Source organism: Pleurodeles waltl, chromosome 4_2 (assembly GCF_031143425.1).
Source record: "Pleurodeles waltl isolate 20211129_DDA chromosome 4_2, aPleWal1.hap1.20221129, whole genome shotgun sequence".
Classification (NCBI taxonomy): Eukaryota; Metazoa; Chordata; class Amphibia; order Caudata; family Salamandridae; genus Pleurodeles; species Pleurodeles waltl.
Window position 1 is genome coordinate 467,839,174 of NC_090443.1, and position 15,952 is coordinate 467,855,125.

Below are 15,952 nucleotides of genomic sequence, written 5' to 3' on the forward strand. Positions count from 1 at the left end.
AATTAGTGGGGCTGGACTGTAAATAGACAGTTCATGTACCAGTAAGGTCTCCAAGGAACTGACCAGGTCATGTATGAGTTGGTGAGCTATACAGTGAAGGGGATGAATGTCAACCTCAAACGAGTGGATCATATCTACATTGAGTCTTCCTGGTCTCCTATGATCAACAAGTTCAATGAGTAAGATGGGTGTTTTTCAATAAGTGGGACAAACGTTCAAGGAGCCAGTCCGGTCTACGAAGTGTGGGTCAGATCTATATCAGTGCATCACATCTTCAATGGGATTGTGAAAGGGATCCTTTGCAGGTTGGTGAGTCAAATGCTGTACAGCTGGGGTGGTGGAGATGCCAGCTCTGTCACACCAGTTGTTGTTGGGTCAGCAAATCTGGTGTTTGCCAACAGGACTTTAATATGTTTCCTCCTGCAATCTCCTGTCACCGCAGCAGCAGCCACATTCAGGACAAAAACATTGCGGGATAGGTCCCTCACTTTTATTTTACCCAAAAATAAAACACCAGAGTTTTTTTGTGGCAAAAGCGAAACTAAGGACACCAACATCCACTCACCTACCTTTGTTAAGAGCTTTCTCCCAGCACCTTTGAGATATTCGTGGTGTTGTTCTGTCTGGGATCACTATTACTGACGTGGTCACATAGCCAGGACAGATATGGGTGGGAGTGGCATGAGAGGGCTCTTTGTGTGCAACAGTTTTCCTGAAAAATCACATTGTCATGACTTCTAAAAGAAAGGAGTGAGCGGTTAGATGGGCAAATGAGAAATACTCTATTGTGGCAGATGCACTTTAGCACCCTCTTCTAAATGAGGCCCACAATCTTTAATGAACGTGCTAAGTCTTCCTTTTGATGCTTTCTTTACACATCCTTTTCCTTCTTTTTCTTCACAGCTGATGCCTTGTTTTTCACTTGTTTTCTCTCTATTCTCTATACATCTTTCCCTTACCTTTTGTCTGTTTCTGTCTCACTATTTTCATTATTTTAGTGGTCTTTTCCATTGATCCATATATTTTCCTTCCGTAGTTGCTCCAACAAAACTTTTCCTCACTTTCAAATTTGGCTTTTCAAAAATGAAGCAAACACTAATAAGTATGGATCGAAGGAGGGATTTTTTTCAATTTCATATTGTTTCCAGCTTACTAGTATAACACACAAAAGTGAAACGTATTATTTCTCCCAAAATCTAAATTGTGTGATATATGTTATATAAGGATCTGGCTTACATTCAACTATAACTGTAACGTTCTTCACAGCCACGCCATGTCTGTTGCTTGCTTTACAACGGTAAGTTCCAGAATCATGCCTGCTGACTTCAAGTCGATGTCCGATGGCATTGATCTCATCATCTTTGGAGCAATTAATGTGTGGCTCTGGACTTCCATCGGCCTCACACGAGAACATATAGGGTGTACCTTCCACCCACGTCAGACTGCTTGGACAGAGGGAGTCACTAAATTCAGGACCATCTAAAATATATAAAAGAGTAACTGGGAAAATAAACAACTTATAACCCATTTTCCAGATATGCTCATTTACCTGTTGTTGGGCTACTTTAGTTATCAAATATAACTTTCTAAAAACAGTGGTGTTAACAGCCCCAAATTCAGAAGCACTTGAAATATGAGACACTAACATGACCCATAAACTAAATCCAACAGTCAACAGGCACATCACATGAACGGGTATGACTAATCACTAGGCCACAGAGCCTCTGGGGGAACTTGATTTGACTGTAGTGCCTATGTGCTGAAACCATTGTGGAATTGCTGAGACTTGTACTCACTAGTGAATCCTAACCTGAATGTTGCCTCAAGTAAATGGGGAACAATCACAGTCTGTAGACGGGGAAGTGAGACCCAAGATTTGCTGGCTCTAGGAAGAGTCTTTATTATGTGGTATGCTGTAATTCACTTAGTGTTCGTTCATAAATATTACTTTTGAGTCTTGTGCTCGGGCACACCTGCACATAACTCCCCCTGAGATGCCTTGGACTGCTCGACCCACACTACCACTGAGGGTCCAGAGGTAAAGGAGTAGTACTTAGCCCAGTTACTCAGAGCCAATAATAGGTCAGACATAAGGAGTAAAAGGCATCATCCCCCATGGTTGAGCCTAGTAACGCCTACTTGCTCTGTGGCCTTCTGAAGTGTATTCTGACAGCAACTGAATGTCCTGTCTCAACCATGTATTTGCCGCTTTTTTCATTTCCTGAAAACTGTAGATTTCAATGTATAAAAATTAATACTTGGGTGCTGTGGAAAACAGACCTAACCTGACAGTATCAGTTCTTTTTAAAAAGTTATAGTAGTTAAAAAGTGTATATACACAACTTACATTCAACTCTCACTGTTACATTCTTGACACGGTGGCCATGAATGTTAGTAGCCAGACATTGGTAGACCCCAGACTGGTTCCTAGTGACTTCAGACCAACCAGTGATTAGATTGTCTCTACCATCCTTGGTGCATTCAACATGGGAAAGTGGGTTTCCATCAGCTTCACAGAAGAAGGTGGCCTGGGCACCTTCCATCCATGTCACAGTGTCTTGACAAAGGGAGGGACTGAAATCAGGTGCATCTAGAAAATATCACAAGGGAAATTAAGGTAAATTGTTTTGTGAGCATTCCTAAGTGCTTCTGTGCAAAAGAGCACAGATTTAAAAAAAACAATTGCACAAAATGTAAGTTTAAATATTTGGGGCCCGATTCACAAAGGCAAACCTAGACGTTTGGTCTAAAGTAGAATCTTTCGGACCCCACTCAGGGCCGAGATCTGCCACAAGTGCAGACCTAAAGATACTACTCGTAAATGCCCTTTGTGAATTCCCAAAGTCGTAAACTTAGATGTTTGGTCTAAGTTTAGACCAAACATCTAAGTTTACCTTTGTGAATCGGGCCCATGGTTTCCTTTAATTAAGAATTTTCTATCTCTATCTTTTCTATTGTTTGCCTCCTTTTCTCTGCCAATCTATCTTTTTCTTTTTGTTTCTCTCTCATCCCTTTCTCCTGTCCCTACACTACTGTAAATAGGTGGACTAGGCAAATAGAATGGAGCACATTTTTAATGAGTAGGTCACGTCCACAATAAGTGCATCAATGATTCGTAGAATTATGGGTGTTTGATGAGCAAGAAGGGCTATAAGGATCAAACCGGTTCTTAAATAATTTGGGCACAGTATTCTGTGCAAAGGTCAGTTTTTTAATTTCAATAGTTGGACCAAGTCTTTAAGCTGTTAAAGGGTGGTTTTGTTTGTCTATGCTACATTCACCTGAAGAGGGTGGCATGTTCAAGAAAGTGACTATGTCTTCAATGAACATTGTTTGTCTTCAATGAGCAAATTAGATTTTCAGTGAGGGAATCATATCTTCATTAAAGTGATCTGAACTTCAATGAGTGTGTCAGGATTCAAAGAAAGCTCCATGTTTAATTATCAGATCAAGTGTTCAAAGAAATGATTAACACCTCAATGACTGGGTCAAGCATTCTCTGAGCTGACTGAGCCCCCATTGTATATGTCATGTCTTCAAACAGAGAGTCAGGTCTTCCATGGCTGTGTCAGTGCCTCAATGAGTGGGCCAGGCCTTCATTGATTGGACCAAGAGAGCTGGATGAGTCTTCAGTGAGTTGGGCAAGTTTGCAACAAGAGTAGGCTTTGATTTCTAATAAATGGGCCAAGTAATTCATATAAAGGTCTGTCACATGGCTGATGGCTGATGGAGTCTCTGAGGTTCCTTGCAGGTCTGGACATCCAGATCTTCACAGTCCTAATCTGCCAGAGGTAAGAGATAACCCGTCCAGTAGCCATGCTGCTGCCAACACTGGGTAACTCCTAGCAGAAGGTGGATATGGCTAGGGGGCGTGGCTCAAGGAACACCTAGGCAGACAATTAAGGAGGTGATGAAACCAGTAGAACTCCAAAATCACCAACAGGAGTCATGGAACAGAAGCTGGAGAGGCAGGAATGAACCTGAAGGATGAGAGGAAGGAAAATCAGGATGCAGGACTGACAATATCAAGGAGATTACCCAAGAAAAAGGTCAGGTGCAAGGAAACACAACAAAGACCTGCTTGAAGCATTGTGATGCAAGGAGTATAAGGTTCTCTCCCCTTTTACAGGTTAGAAGCAGGAAATGACGTCAGAACCAATTGCCCTCCATCTTAACTTGGGCAGATTCCCCTAGAATAGTGGTTCCAGCCCTGTGGTCTTGGGACCCCTAGGAGTCAATGAAGCCTCTGTAGGGAGTCTGCAACTGCTTAGTAAATGAAATATTAACATATTTATTAGGTGCATATGAATAAAGTGGCTAAGGTCCATATTAATACTTTTTTAACGCCGCATTTGTGCCGCTTTTTGATGCAAAAACGGCGCAAACTTACAAAATACAATTGTATTTTGAAAGTTAGCGCCTCTTTTGCTTAAAAAAATTATGTAAATGAGGCGCTAAAAAAGTATAAATATGGGCCTAAGTGTGCAATGAAAATGTAAAAATGTACTGTAAATGTCAAATAATTTAAAATTGGTGGCTAAAACTTAAATTAGTATCCTCAAATAGATTCGTGGGAAGCAGTGCAGGTGCATCAAACAGAATATATTATGGAGGATTCAATTGAATTTAGAAAAGCTCCAAGCTTCCCTTTAAAACTAAAATGTTTATTTTTTTATTTACATTTGTTTGCAAATCAAATAATATGTGTTATCATTTGTGTATGTTTGATGAATGCATGTTTTTATATTTTTGTGTATTGTTTTGTGGTTCAAACCATAAAAAATGTTTAGACCCGGGTCCTCAGCTTCCAGTAATGACTCAGTGGGGGATCCCTAGATTCCAATAATGATTCAGTGCGGGTCCCCAGGCTCCAGTATTGATAAAGTGGGGATCTCCAGAAGTCAAAAGGTTAACCTCTTAAATGCGGGCGTCGGCCACTGGCCGACGCCCACACACCCTCCCTGGTGCGGGTCACGACCAGTGGCCGACACCAGGAAGGGCATTAATAAATCCTCGGGTGCGTCGCACCCGAGGATTTATTTTTTATTTTTTTTCCCCCCCCGGGAGACACGGAAGCTACCGTGTCTCCCCCCGCCCCCCACCCGCCCCTTTGTGACGTCAGCGCGCCGCGAGGCGCGCTGACGTTGCAAAGGTGTTTTCCCCATGAAAGCAGGAAGCAGCCTTGCGGCCGCTTCCTGCTTTCATGGGGAAAACGGCCTTTTTCACGTTCGGGAAGGCCTCGTAAGAAAGGGGAGAGTCTCCCCTTTCTTACGAGGCCTTCCTGAAAGTGTTTCCTGGCCCCCGATCGCAGCACAGCTGTGATCGGGGGCCAGGAAACACTTTCAGGAAGGCCTCGTAAGAAAGGGGAGACACTCCCCTTTCTTACGAGGCCTTCCTGAAAGTGTTTCCTGGCCCCCGGTCGCAGCTGTGCTGCGATCGGGGGCCAGGAAACACTTTCAGGTTTCCTGGCTCCCCCGATCGCAGCACAGCTGCGATCGGGGGGGTCAGGAAACATTTTGAAAAGGCCTCGTAAGAAAGGGGAGACTCTCCCCTTTCTTACGAGGCCTTCTGAAACTGTTTCTGGCCCCCGATCGCAGCTGTGCTGCGATCGGGGGCCAGAAACAGTTTCAGAAGGCCTCGTAAGAAAGGGGAGAGTCTCCCCTTTCTTATGAGGCCTTCTGAAACGGTTTCCTGGCCCCCGATCGCAGCACAGCTGCGATCGGGGGCCAGGAAACCCCACTAGACACCAGGGATTTCACTTTTGGGGGGCAGCCCCCCCCCGGAAAACGGGCCGCCCCCCCCCGGATAATTTTCCTAAAAAAATAAAAAGGTAGGTGCCCCCTGGGGAGGGGGGGGGGGGGCGATCGCGCCCCCCCCCCCAGGGGATTTTTTTTTTTTTTCAAAAAAAAAAAAAAAAATGAAATGACAGGGGGTCGCCCGTGGGCAGGGTGACCCCCTGTGGGGGCATTTTTTTTTTTAGATGTTGTAGGGTTTCCCTGGGGGGCATTTTGGCCCCCAAGGAAACCATACAACAACTAAAAAAAAATATATGTATATATCTATATATATATATCTATGTAGATAGATATATCTAGGTACATGGATATATCTATAGATATATCTATGTAGATATATATTTATATATATATATATAGGTAGATCTGTATCAAAGAGATTTATAAAGCGCGCTACTCACCTGTGAGGGTCTCAAGGCGCTGGGGGGGGGATGGGGGGGAGGGAAAGGGGCTAGGAGGTTCACTGTTCAAAAAGCCAGGTTTTGAGGCCCTTCCTGAAAAGAAGTAGGTTTTGGGTCTTGCGAATGTGGGTTGTGAGTGCGTTCCATGTTTTGGGTGCAATGTAGGAGAAGGATCTGCCCCCGGTGGTGGTGTGTTTGATGCGGGGGTCAGAGGCGAGAGAGAGGTCAGCTGAACGGACGTTTCGTGTGGGGGTGTGGAAGGTGACTCTCGTTGAGGTAGGCAGGGCCTGTGTTGTGGAGTGATTTGTGTGTGAGGATGAGGATCTTGAAGGTGATCCTTTTGTCAATGGGGAGCCAGTGGAGGGATTTGAGGTGTGGAGAGATGTGTTCGTGTCGGTGGAGGTCGAGGATGAGTCGTGCTGCTGAGTTCTGGATGCGTGTAGTTTGCACTTGAGTTTTAGAGTGGTGCCGGTGTAGAGGGCGTTTCTGTAATCAAGCCTGCTGCTGATGAGTGCGTGAGTGACAGTTTTTCTGGTCTCTGTGGGGATCCATTTTAATGTTTTTCAGTATACGGAGTTTGTTGAAGCATGAGGAGGTAAGAGCGTTGATTTGTTGGGTCATAGAGAGGGAGGAGTCTAGGATGATGCTGAGGTTGCGTGCGTAGTTGGCGGGGGTGGGTGCAGGGCCTAGCGTGGTGGGCCACCATGGGGGGTCCCAGGTTTTTTTGGTGAGGGCCAAAGAGGATTATTTCGGTTTTGCTTGAGTTGAGTTTCAGGTGGTTGGCTGTCATATATACATCACTTTTGTCAATATGTGTGTGGTTTCCCTGGGGGGAAAAGGGTCCGACTTGTCTAGTGGCAGTTTTAGTGCCATAAAGAAGCGCAGAAGGTTTATATGCCTACTGCAAAGAGCACATCTGTATTTTATGTAAATAGCTGAGTACATTAGTAAAGTCTATGGAGAGATGAAGGGCACTTTTGCTGGGTGGTAATGAGGGAATCCGAGGAGGAGGGAGTGGGAGCACCAATAATGATTGTTGGACTGGGCGCAGGAGGTGCTAAAGACTGTGACGAATGGTATGTGACAAGGTGTTTTTTGAGTGTCTTGAAAGTACATGCTGATTGAGGGAAGAAGCGCAGGTAAGGTGGCCTCTACTGTTGCACGTATCTCACACACACCATCGATTTTGTGACTGTCTACGTAGGCTAGTGTTTTAGAGCAACAGTTTAGCCAATAGCAGAGATGGCATCTTGATGGATGACTGCTGCCTGCACTCGGGTTATAGAGGACCGCTCTGACATAGGATCAGAGACTGAGACATCAGATACTGAGACAGCATCTGAGGGATAGGACAATGGCGCAGACTCTGGGAGTGATTTTTCAGTCAGAGGAGTCCCATTCGAAAACTCCTCTTCCAGTACATTATGAGGGAGGTGATGAGGACAGTCCTGCTGTCCCTTCGCAAGCTGTTCGTGCAACTGGGTAATAGTGGGTTAGGCCAACCCAGAGAGCAGGTGAATGCGGCGGCAAGCAGAGAGAGAGTGCTCTCTTGGGAGCTCACCAATTTAGTTCAGCCCCAAATTCCACCACCCAAATCATATTGTGGAGACATCAAAATTGTCTATGGCAAAACAAACTGGTTTTGTAAGGCAGGCACCTGTGTTTTTGGTCCTGGATTCGGCGGCCATATAGAGAAACACACTAAACCCAAACATTTCTGGAAACTAGACATTCGGGGGAGTCCACAGAGGTGTGACTTGTGTGGATTCCCCAAAGTTTTCTTACCCAGAATACCCTGCAAAGCTGAAATGTTGAGAAAAAACTCTATTTTTCTCGCATTTCTGTCACACAAACTACAGGAATATGCTGGGATCCACAACATTCCTACCACCCAGTGACTCCTCACCTGTCCTGATAAAAACACTACCCCACTTGAGTGCCTACACCTAGTGCCTGTGTCAGGAATGGATCACCCCAGGGTCAACAGCTGCCTCACGTAAGGACCAACATTGACCGTTGTGTGATCTATTCCTGTCGCAGGCACCAGGCCTACCCACACAAGTGAGGTATCATATTTATCGGGAGACTTGGGGGAACGCTGGGTGGAAGGAAATTTGTGGCTCCCCTCAGATTCCAGAACTTTCTGTCACCGAAATGTGTGGAAAACGTGGTATTTTAGCCACATTTTGAGGTTTGCAAAGGATTCTGGGTAACAGAACCTGGTCCGAGCCCCACAAGTCACCTCATCTTGGATTCTCCTGGGTTTCTAGTTTACAAAAATGTGCTGGTTTGCTAGGTTTCCCCAGGTGCCGGCTGAGCTAGAGGCCAAAATCCACAGGTAGGCACTGTTTTCTATGAAAAAATGTGATGTGTCCACGTTCTGTTTTGGGGCATTTCCTGTCGCGGGCGCTAGGCCTACCCACACAAGTGAGGTATCATTTTTATCGGGAGACTTAGGGGAACGCCGGGTGGAAGGAAATTTGTGGCTCCTCTCAGATTCCAGAACTTTCTGTCACCGAAATGTGAGGAAAACTTGTTTTTTTAGCCACTTTTTGAGGTTTGCAAAGGATTGTGGGTAACAGAACCTGGTCCGAGCCCCGCGAGTCACCCCTCCTTGTATTGCCCTAGGTCTCTAGTTTTCAGAAATGCACAGGTTTGGTAGGTTTCCCTAGGTGCCGGCTGAGCTAGAGGCCAAAATCTACAGGTAGGCACTTCTCAAAAAACACCTCTGTTTTCTTCCAAAAATTTTGATGTGTCCACGTTGCGCTTTGGGGCGTTTCCTGTCGCGGGCTCTAGGCCTACCCACACAAGTGAGGTATCATTTTTATCGGGAGACTTGGGGGAACGCCGGGTGGAAGGAAATTTGTGGCTCCTCTCAGATTCCAGAACTTTCTGTCACCGAAATCTGAGGAAAACTTGTTTTTTTAGCCACTTTTTGAGGTTTGCAAAGGATTCTGGGTAACAGAACCTGGTCCGAGCCCCGCGAGTCACCCCTCCTTGGATTGCCCTAGGTCTCTAGTTTTCAGAAATGCACAGGTTTGGTAGGTTTCCCTAGGTGCCGGCTGAGCTACAGGCCAAAATCTACAGGTAGGCACTTCTCAAAAAACACCTCTGTTTTCTTCCAAAAATTTTGATGTGTCCACGTTGCGCTTTGGGGCGTTTCCTGTCGCGGGCGCTAGGCCTACCCACACAAGTGAGGTATCATTTTTATCGGGAGACTTGGGGGAACGCCGGGTGGAAGGAAATTTGTGGCTCCTCTCAGATTCCAGAACTTTCTGTCACCGAAATCTGAGGAAAACTTGTTTTTTTAGCCACTTTTTGAGGTTTGCAAAGGATTCTGGGTAACAGAACCTGGTCCGAGCCCCGCGAGTCACCCCTCCTTGGATTGCCCTAGGTCTCTAGTTTTCAGAAATGCACAGGTTTGGTAGGTTTCCCTAGGTGCCGGCTGAGCTAGAAGCCAAAATCTACAGGTAGGCACTTCTCAAAAAACACCTCTGTTTTCTTCCAAAAATTTTGATGTGTCCACGTTGCGCTTTGGGGCGTTTCCTGTCACGGGCGCTAGGCCTACCCACACAAGTGAGGTATCATTTTTATCAGGAGACTTGGGGGAACGCCGGGTGGAAGGAAATTTGTGGCTCCTCTCAGATTCCAGAACTTTCTGTCACCGAAATCTGAGGAAAACTTGTTTTTTTAGCCACTTTTTGAGGTTTGCAAAGGATTCTGGGTAACAGAACCTGGTCCGAGCCCCGCGAGTCACCCCTCCTTGGATTGCCCTAGGTCTCTAGTTTTCAGAAATGCACAGGTTTGGTAGGTTTCCCTAGGTGCCGGCTGAGCTAGAGGCCAAAATCTACAGGTAGGCACTTCTCAAAAAACACCTCTGTTTTCTTCCAAAAATTTTGATGTGTCCACGTTGCGCTTTGGGGCGTTTCCTGTCGCGGGCGCTAGGCCTACCCACACAAGTGAGGTATCATTTTTATCGGGAGACTTGGGGGAACGCCGGGTGGAAGGAAATGTGTGGCTCCTCTCAGATTCCAGAACTTTCTGTCACCGAAATCTGAGGAAAACTTGTTTTTTTAGCCACTTTTTGAGGTTTGCAAAGGATTCTGGGTAACAGAACCTGGTCCGAGCCCCGCGAGTCACCCCTCCTTGGATTGCCCTAGGTCTCTAGTTTTCAGAAATGCACAGGTTTGGTAGGTTTCCCTAGGTGCCGGCTGAGCTACAGGCCAAAATCTACAGGTAGGCACTTCTCAAAAAACACCTCTGTTTTCTTCCAAAAATTTTGATGTGTCCACGTTGCGCTTTGGGGCGTTTCCTGTCGCGGGCGCTAGGCCTACCCACACAAGTGAGGTATCATTTTTATCGGGAGACTTGGGGAAACGCCGGGTGGAAGGAAATTTGTGGCTCCTCTCAGATTCCAGAACTTTCTGTCACCGAAATGTGAGGAAAACTTGTTTTTTTAGCCACTTTTTGAGGTTTGCAAAGGATTCTGGGTAACAGAACCTGGTCCGAGCCCCGCAAGTCACCCCTCCTTGGATTCCCCTAGGTCTCTAGTTTTCAGAAATGCACAGGTTTGGTAGGTTTCCCTATGTGCCGGCTGAGCTAGAGGCCAAAATCTACAGGTAGGCACTTTGGAAAAAACAGCTGTGTTTTCTATAAAAAAAATAGGATGTGTCCATGTTGTGTTTTGGGGCATTTCCTGTCGCGGGCACTAGGCCTACCCACACAAGTGAGGTATCATTTTTATCGGGAGACTTGGGGGAACACAGAATAGCAAAACAAGTGTTATTGCCCCTTATCTTTCTCTACATTTTTTCCTTCCAAATATAAGAGAGTGTGTAAAAAAGACGTCTATTTGAGAAATGCCCTGCAATTCACATGCTAGTATGGGCACCTCGGAATTCAGCGATGTGCAAATAACCACTGCTCCTCAAAACCTTATCTTGATCCCATTTTGGAAATGCAAAGGTTTTCTTGATACCTCTTTTTCACTCTTCATATTTCAGCAAATGAATTGCTGTATACCCAGTATAGAATGAAAACCAACTGCAGGGTGCAGCTTATTTATTGGCTCTGGGTACCTAGGGTTCTTGATGAACCTACAAGCCCTTTATATCCCCGCAACCAGAAGAGTCCAGCAGACAAAACGGTATATTGCTTTCAGAAATCTGACATCGCAGGAAAAAGTTACAGAGTAAAACATAAAGAAAAATGGCTGTTGTTTTCAGCTCAATTTCAATATTTTTTTATTTCAGCTGTTATTTTCTGTAGGAAAACCTTGTAGGATCTACACAAATGACCCCTTGCTGAATTCAGAATTTTGTCTAGTTTTCAGAAATGTTTAGCATTCCGGGATCCAGCATTGGTTTCACACCCATTCCTGTCACTAACTGGAAGGAGGCTGAAAGCACCAAATATAGTAGAAATGGGGTATGTCCCAGTAAAATGCCAAATTTGTGTTGAAAAATTCGGTTTTCTGATTCAAGTCTGCCCGTTCCTGAAAGGTGGGAAGATAGTGATTTCAGCACCAGAAACCCTTGGTTGATGGCATTTTCAGGGAAAAAACCACAAGCCTTCTTCGGCAGCCCTTTTTTCCCATTTTTTTGGAAAAAACAAAATTTTCACTGTATTTTGGCTATTTTCTTGGTCTCCTCCAGGGGAAACCACCAACTCTGGGTACCATTAGAATCCCTAGGATGTTGGAAAAAAAGGACGCAAATTTGGCGTGGTTAGCTTATGTGGACAAAAAGTTATGAAGCCCTAAGCGCGAACTACCCCAAATAGCCAAAAAAGGGCTCAGCACTGGGGGGGGAAAGGCCCAGCAGCTAAGAGGTTAAGAACCACTGCTCTAGAATGTAGAAAAGTGGCACTCATCTTAGAATGGGAAGAAAATAACTTCCCAGAGGGCTCTGCTGAGCAAGCCTGCGAAGGAGGGAGTCCAGTTTGCTGAAAACGCTGCATGCATCTCATGATGGGATTTGCCCACAGAGAAGACCATCAGAGAAGAGGACTACATGCGGCCAGCCACCATCAGATATGTCTGTTTATGGAAGGTGGCAGCCCACCGGTGTTGACACAGACCTCCTCACACTCAAGTGTGGAAGTGGCAGCATATTCCCCCACCCAAAGCAGAATCAGAAGAGGACAGTGGGCAGGTGACAGCCGCTGCAGTGACAGTACAAGGTCAGATGTTCAGTTGAGCAGGCCTTATTTGCAGGTTTTCAGTGAGAGGGTTCAGGTTGCAGTGAGGTGATCTGGTATTATATAAGTTATCTGATCTTTTAATAAGTAAGTTAGATCTCAAATAAAGGGCAAAGTTGTTTGAGTTTGTCACATTTTCAATAAGTAGCTCTGATTTTCAGTGAGCGTGTAGCACCTTTATGGAATTAAGTGTTCAGTGAGTAGATGAGATGTTCAAAAAGAGAGTCACATCTTCATTGATTGGGTGGAAATTGCATGAGCAACCTATAGTTTTAAATAGGGTGTAATATATTCAGCCAGTGAAAGACATGGTGTATAATATGTCTTCTTTTTCAGTGGGTGTGTTTTCAATGGATAAATGAGATTTTCACAGAGAAGGTAAATTTTTTCTGATGAGTACGTCAGATGTTTTCTGAGTGGAAGGGGTTTCTAATAATTGCTCTGGATTTCCAGTGAGGAGGTGTGTCTCTAATGAGTAGATCAAGATATTTGTTACAAGAATGCATCTCATCTGCAAATAGTCAGTCCATTCTTAAAAGTGCTTGTCAGTTCTTTAAAGAGTAACTCAGGTCATGAAAAGGTGGGTCAGGTATATTAAAAGTGAGTTTCATCTTCGAAGACAGTCTATAGACTTCAGGTTTTAAAAGTACACATTCAAGGAACTTGTGCTTAATAAGAGGGCATGCAGTCAGGGAACAATCCATTTCGTCCAAGTTCTGGTCCAATTGTCAGGTAAAGTTTGTAGGAACTTCGTCATATCTACAGTTAGTTGCAAGCAGTTGTATAAGTGCATATCTCTCTTCAGGAAACGAATGCTACACACCAAGACCTTAAACAAAAAATATATATAGAGGCCTCCACACACACCCCAAAAACTGAAAGTAGGAACATAATTCAGGTGAGTTCAGTAAGGCAAAGGCCCTTTCCTGGTTGTTAAGAGCTGGCCTAACTATCCAATGGAGATGGTCTGAGTTTTGGGCAGCTTCTTGCAGAACACAAAGGTAATTACACTTAACAAAGCAGCACAAAGAACGATGGAGGAGATCAGTGAGAATGGGACAATTATGATGAATGTTTCATGTAGTGAGTTTATAGTATAGTGGTCTTACGTGACAAGCAATGTGTCTAGGGCAAGCTTGACAAAATGGAAAACTACAACTATTGGTAACTAGGAACAGGTTGTTTACTTACAGGAAACATTTAGCACGAATGACGCTGTCTTAAATATATTCAGAAATCCGAGTGTCGCTTCGCATGTAATTTTTCGGTTGTGATCTTCTTTTTCTATCCTCAAGATGTGGCTGCATGAAATCTCTGTTCTTCCTTTACAAGTCTTCAACGTGGCATTGCCCTTGATTACTACTAGAGCTTCACGTGGATCAGATTTCTGCAACACACATGTAATATTAACGTCTTGACCAGCCAATGTATTCACGTCTTGAATATTCAGGTAAGGTTCAGGAAAGCCTAAAAATATAGTTATGAAAGATAATTAGTACCTCAACTGGGGGGGTGTAAATGTAGCATGGAAACATTTTTTCCCACATTATCTCCCTACAATATAGAGGTGTGCATATGTGTGAATGTGCGTACTATGCGCACTGCTTTTTTCTCATTTACGAGAACTTATTAATCTTTGCCCCATTCTGTGTTACTCTCTAGCGGTAACTATTCACAACTGCCTCACTCACTGTGTAAAATGTTCGCTTAAATTACATCAGCACCAAGTAGTACAAAAGTTAAACGCCATGTTATATACATCTCTAGCATTTGAAATGCATTTTGCAAAGGTCTGGTCTGGTGTGAAAAGGCATTGCTTCCTTCATAGGAGAGATGTAGGATGTTGCCTGCCCTGCTTCCATGTGAAACCGAGGACTGGCTGTAAATATGAGACCTCCGAAATCATGGACTCTTGCAAAATGTCTCCCTGTAAATGTCAACTTGTTTAAAAGTTATAACTCGAGCCTAACACACTTTCTACCTGTTTTCAGTTTATTGGGATAAACCACTGACTGTGCAAATACATGCATATCAAGAGTTTTTGTAGGGAGATGTTTAATTATGATATATATGTGTATATGAGTCAAACATTTTGTTGTTTGTTTCATATTCTGACGAGTACATCTTGTTTTGTCGATTCAGCCGTTTAACTCTGTATTCGACAGCAACGTCCATTGTGATGGCTGTGTCAATCTCCGGGTTTGTTAAGATGCACTGAAGTCCACTTGTAGTTGTAGCTTTAGGCTAATTTATTTAAGTAAGGTACAGGTAATACTACCCCACCAGAAGAATGTTGACACCAGCTCAGCCCTAGCACTTCTGCGCTCTTCCAAATGACATGTGAAATCCACGACACACCAGGGTTCTGTATTACCTCGCTGATTCTATAGACAGCAGACACTAGATGCACAGAATACTAGATAGGACATAAAACATCCCCCTTTTTTCAACAAGCACAAGTAGACAACCTCCACTATACACATAAAACAAATCACAATAGAAAGCATTAAACTGCACCCAGCCTGCCCATGACATGTTCATAGCATGGAACACAAGACCCACAAGCAGATCCACAGCACAATGTAACCTAAATAATTAACATGGGACAACACAGCTTGCCCATGAATTACACTCAATCTGAAGCATTGCACTCAATCAATAGTTTGCCCATGAATTACACACAGCTCAAACAAATGATGTATGCAACCCATCATTTGCCCATGACCCACAACTTGCCAACGATTTACACATAATGTGGTGCAATGAATGTGACCCTCAAACCGCCCATAACTTAAATACACCGAAGGTGCAACACATGCGCCCTACAGGTGGTCCATGACATATGCACAGTAAAGGTGTGACACATGCAACCCATAGCCTGCCCACGACTTATACACCAACATAGCATGAAGCATGCAACTACACAATTTGCCACATTTTGCCAATATGACAAAAAACACAACTAACGTGTTCAAGACCCAAACAACACATGCAGCACATGATCCAGAACTGGATGAGTGGAATGAAAATCAGCACCAGGATATCCTTGCTGGTGATAGGGCTCTAAACAAATACACATGACATAAAAAACTACACATAATACCAGCCTGTGGACTTGACTGACTTAACTATGGCCCTAACATGCCCTTTTTCAATATGCTTGTCAAAAGCTCCCAACAGCATTACTCCAAAGTACCAGACACCAACACAATACTTATAACATAGAGAGCCAATTTTTGCGCTAGGCACTAGCATGCTTGAAACCTGCAACACCAAAAATTACACCCGTAGCCCATAAAATAACCTATATTGGTAAAACATGTGCACCCTTAAACATTCATACACCAATAAACAGTACAGCCCAAACTTCCACGCCAGTCTCCCTGGGGAGAGAAACAAAAGCAACCCTAGACTGGTTTCAATATATTTAGGTATAATTACAAAAAGAGGTCCCTGAATGAAATATATAGGGTAGCCCTAGCGGGGGAAATAGCTGTAAAAGTATACACTAAAAAGGCTACCCTACTGTAATACCTGTACCATTACAGGATTCATATA

General features: G+C 44.2%; 1 protein-coding gene across 7 annotated transcripts in view; it reads right to left on the bottom strand.

Annotated features, from left to right (window-relative positions):
- The window catches only part of ICAM5 (intercellular adhesion molecule 5), a 375,719-nt gene that overhangs the window by 164,507 nt on the left and 195,260 nt on the right, over positions 1 to 15,952 (bottom strand). For 6 of the 7 annotated variants that reach the window (XM_069231795.1, XM_069231796.1, XM_069231794.1 and 3 more), the window contains exons 5-7: positions 13,586 to 13,861; positions 2,348 to 2,590; positions 1,237 to 1,479 (exon numbers count right to left, since the gene is read on the bottom strand). In XM_069231795.1, the coding sequence (XP_069087896.1) occupies positions 1,237 to 1,479; positions 2,348 to 2,590; positions 13,586 to 13,861 (762 nt within the window). The remainder of the gene's footprint in view (positions 1 to 1,236; positions 1,480 to 2,347; positions 2,591 to 13,585; positions 13,862 to 15,952) is intronic. The other variant, XM_069231797.1, reaches the window with a different exon arrangement.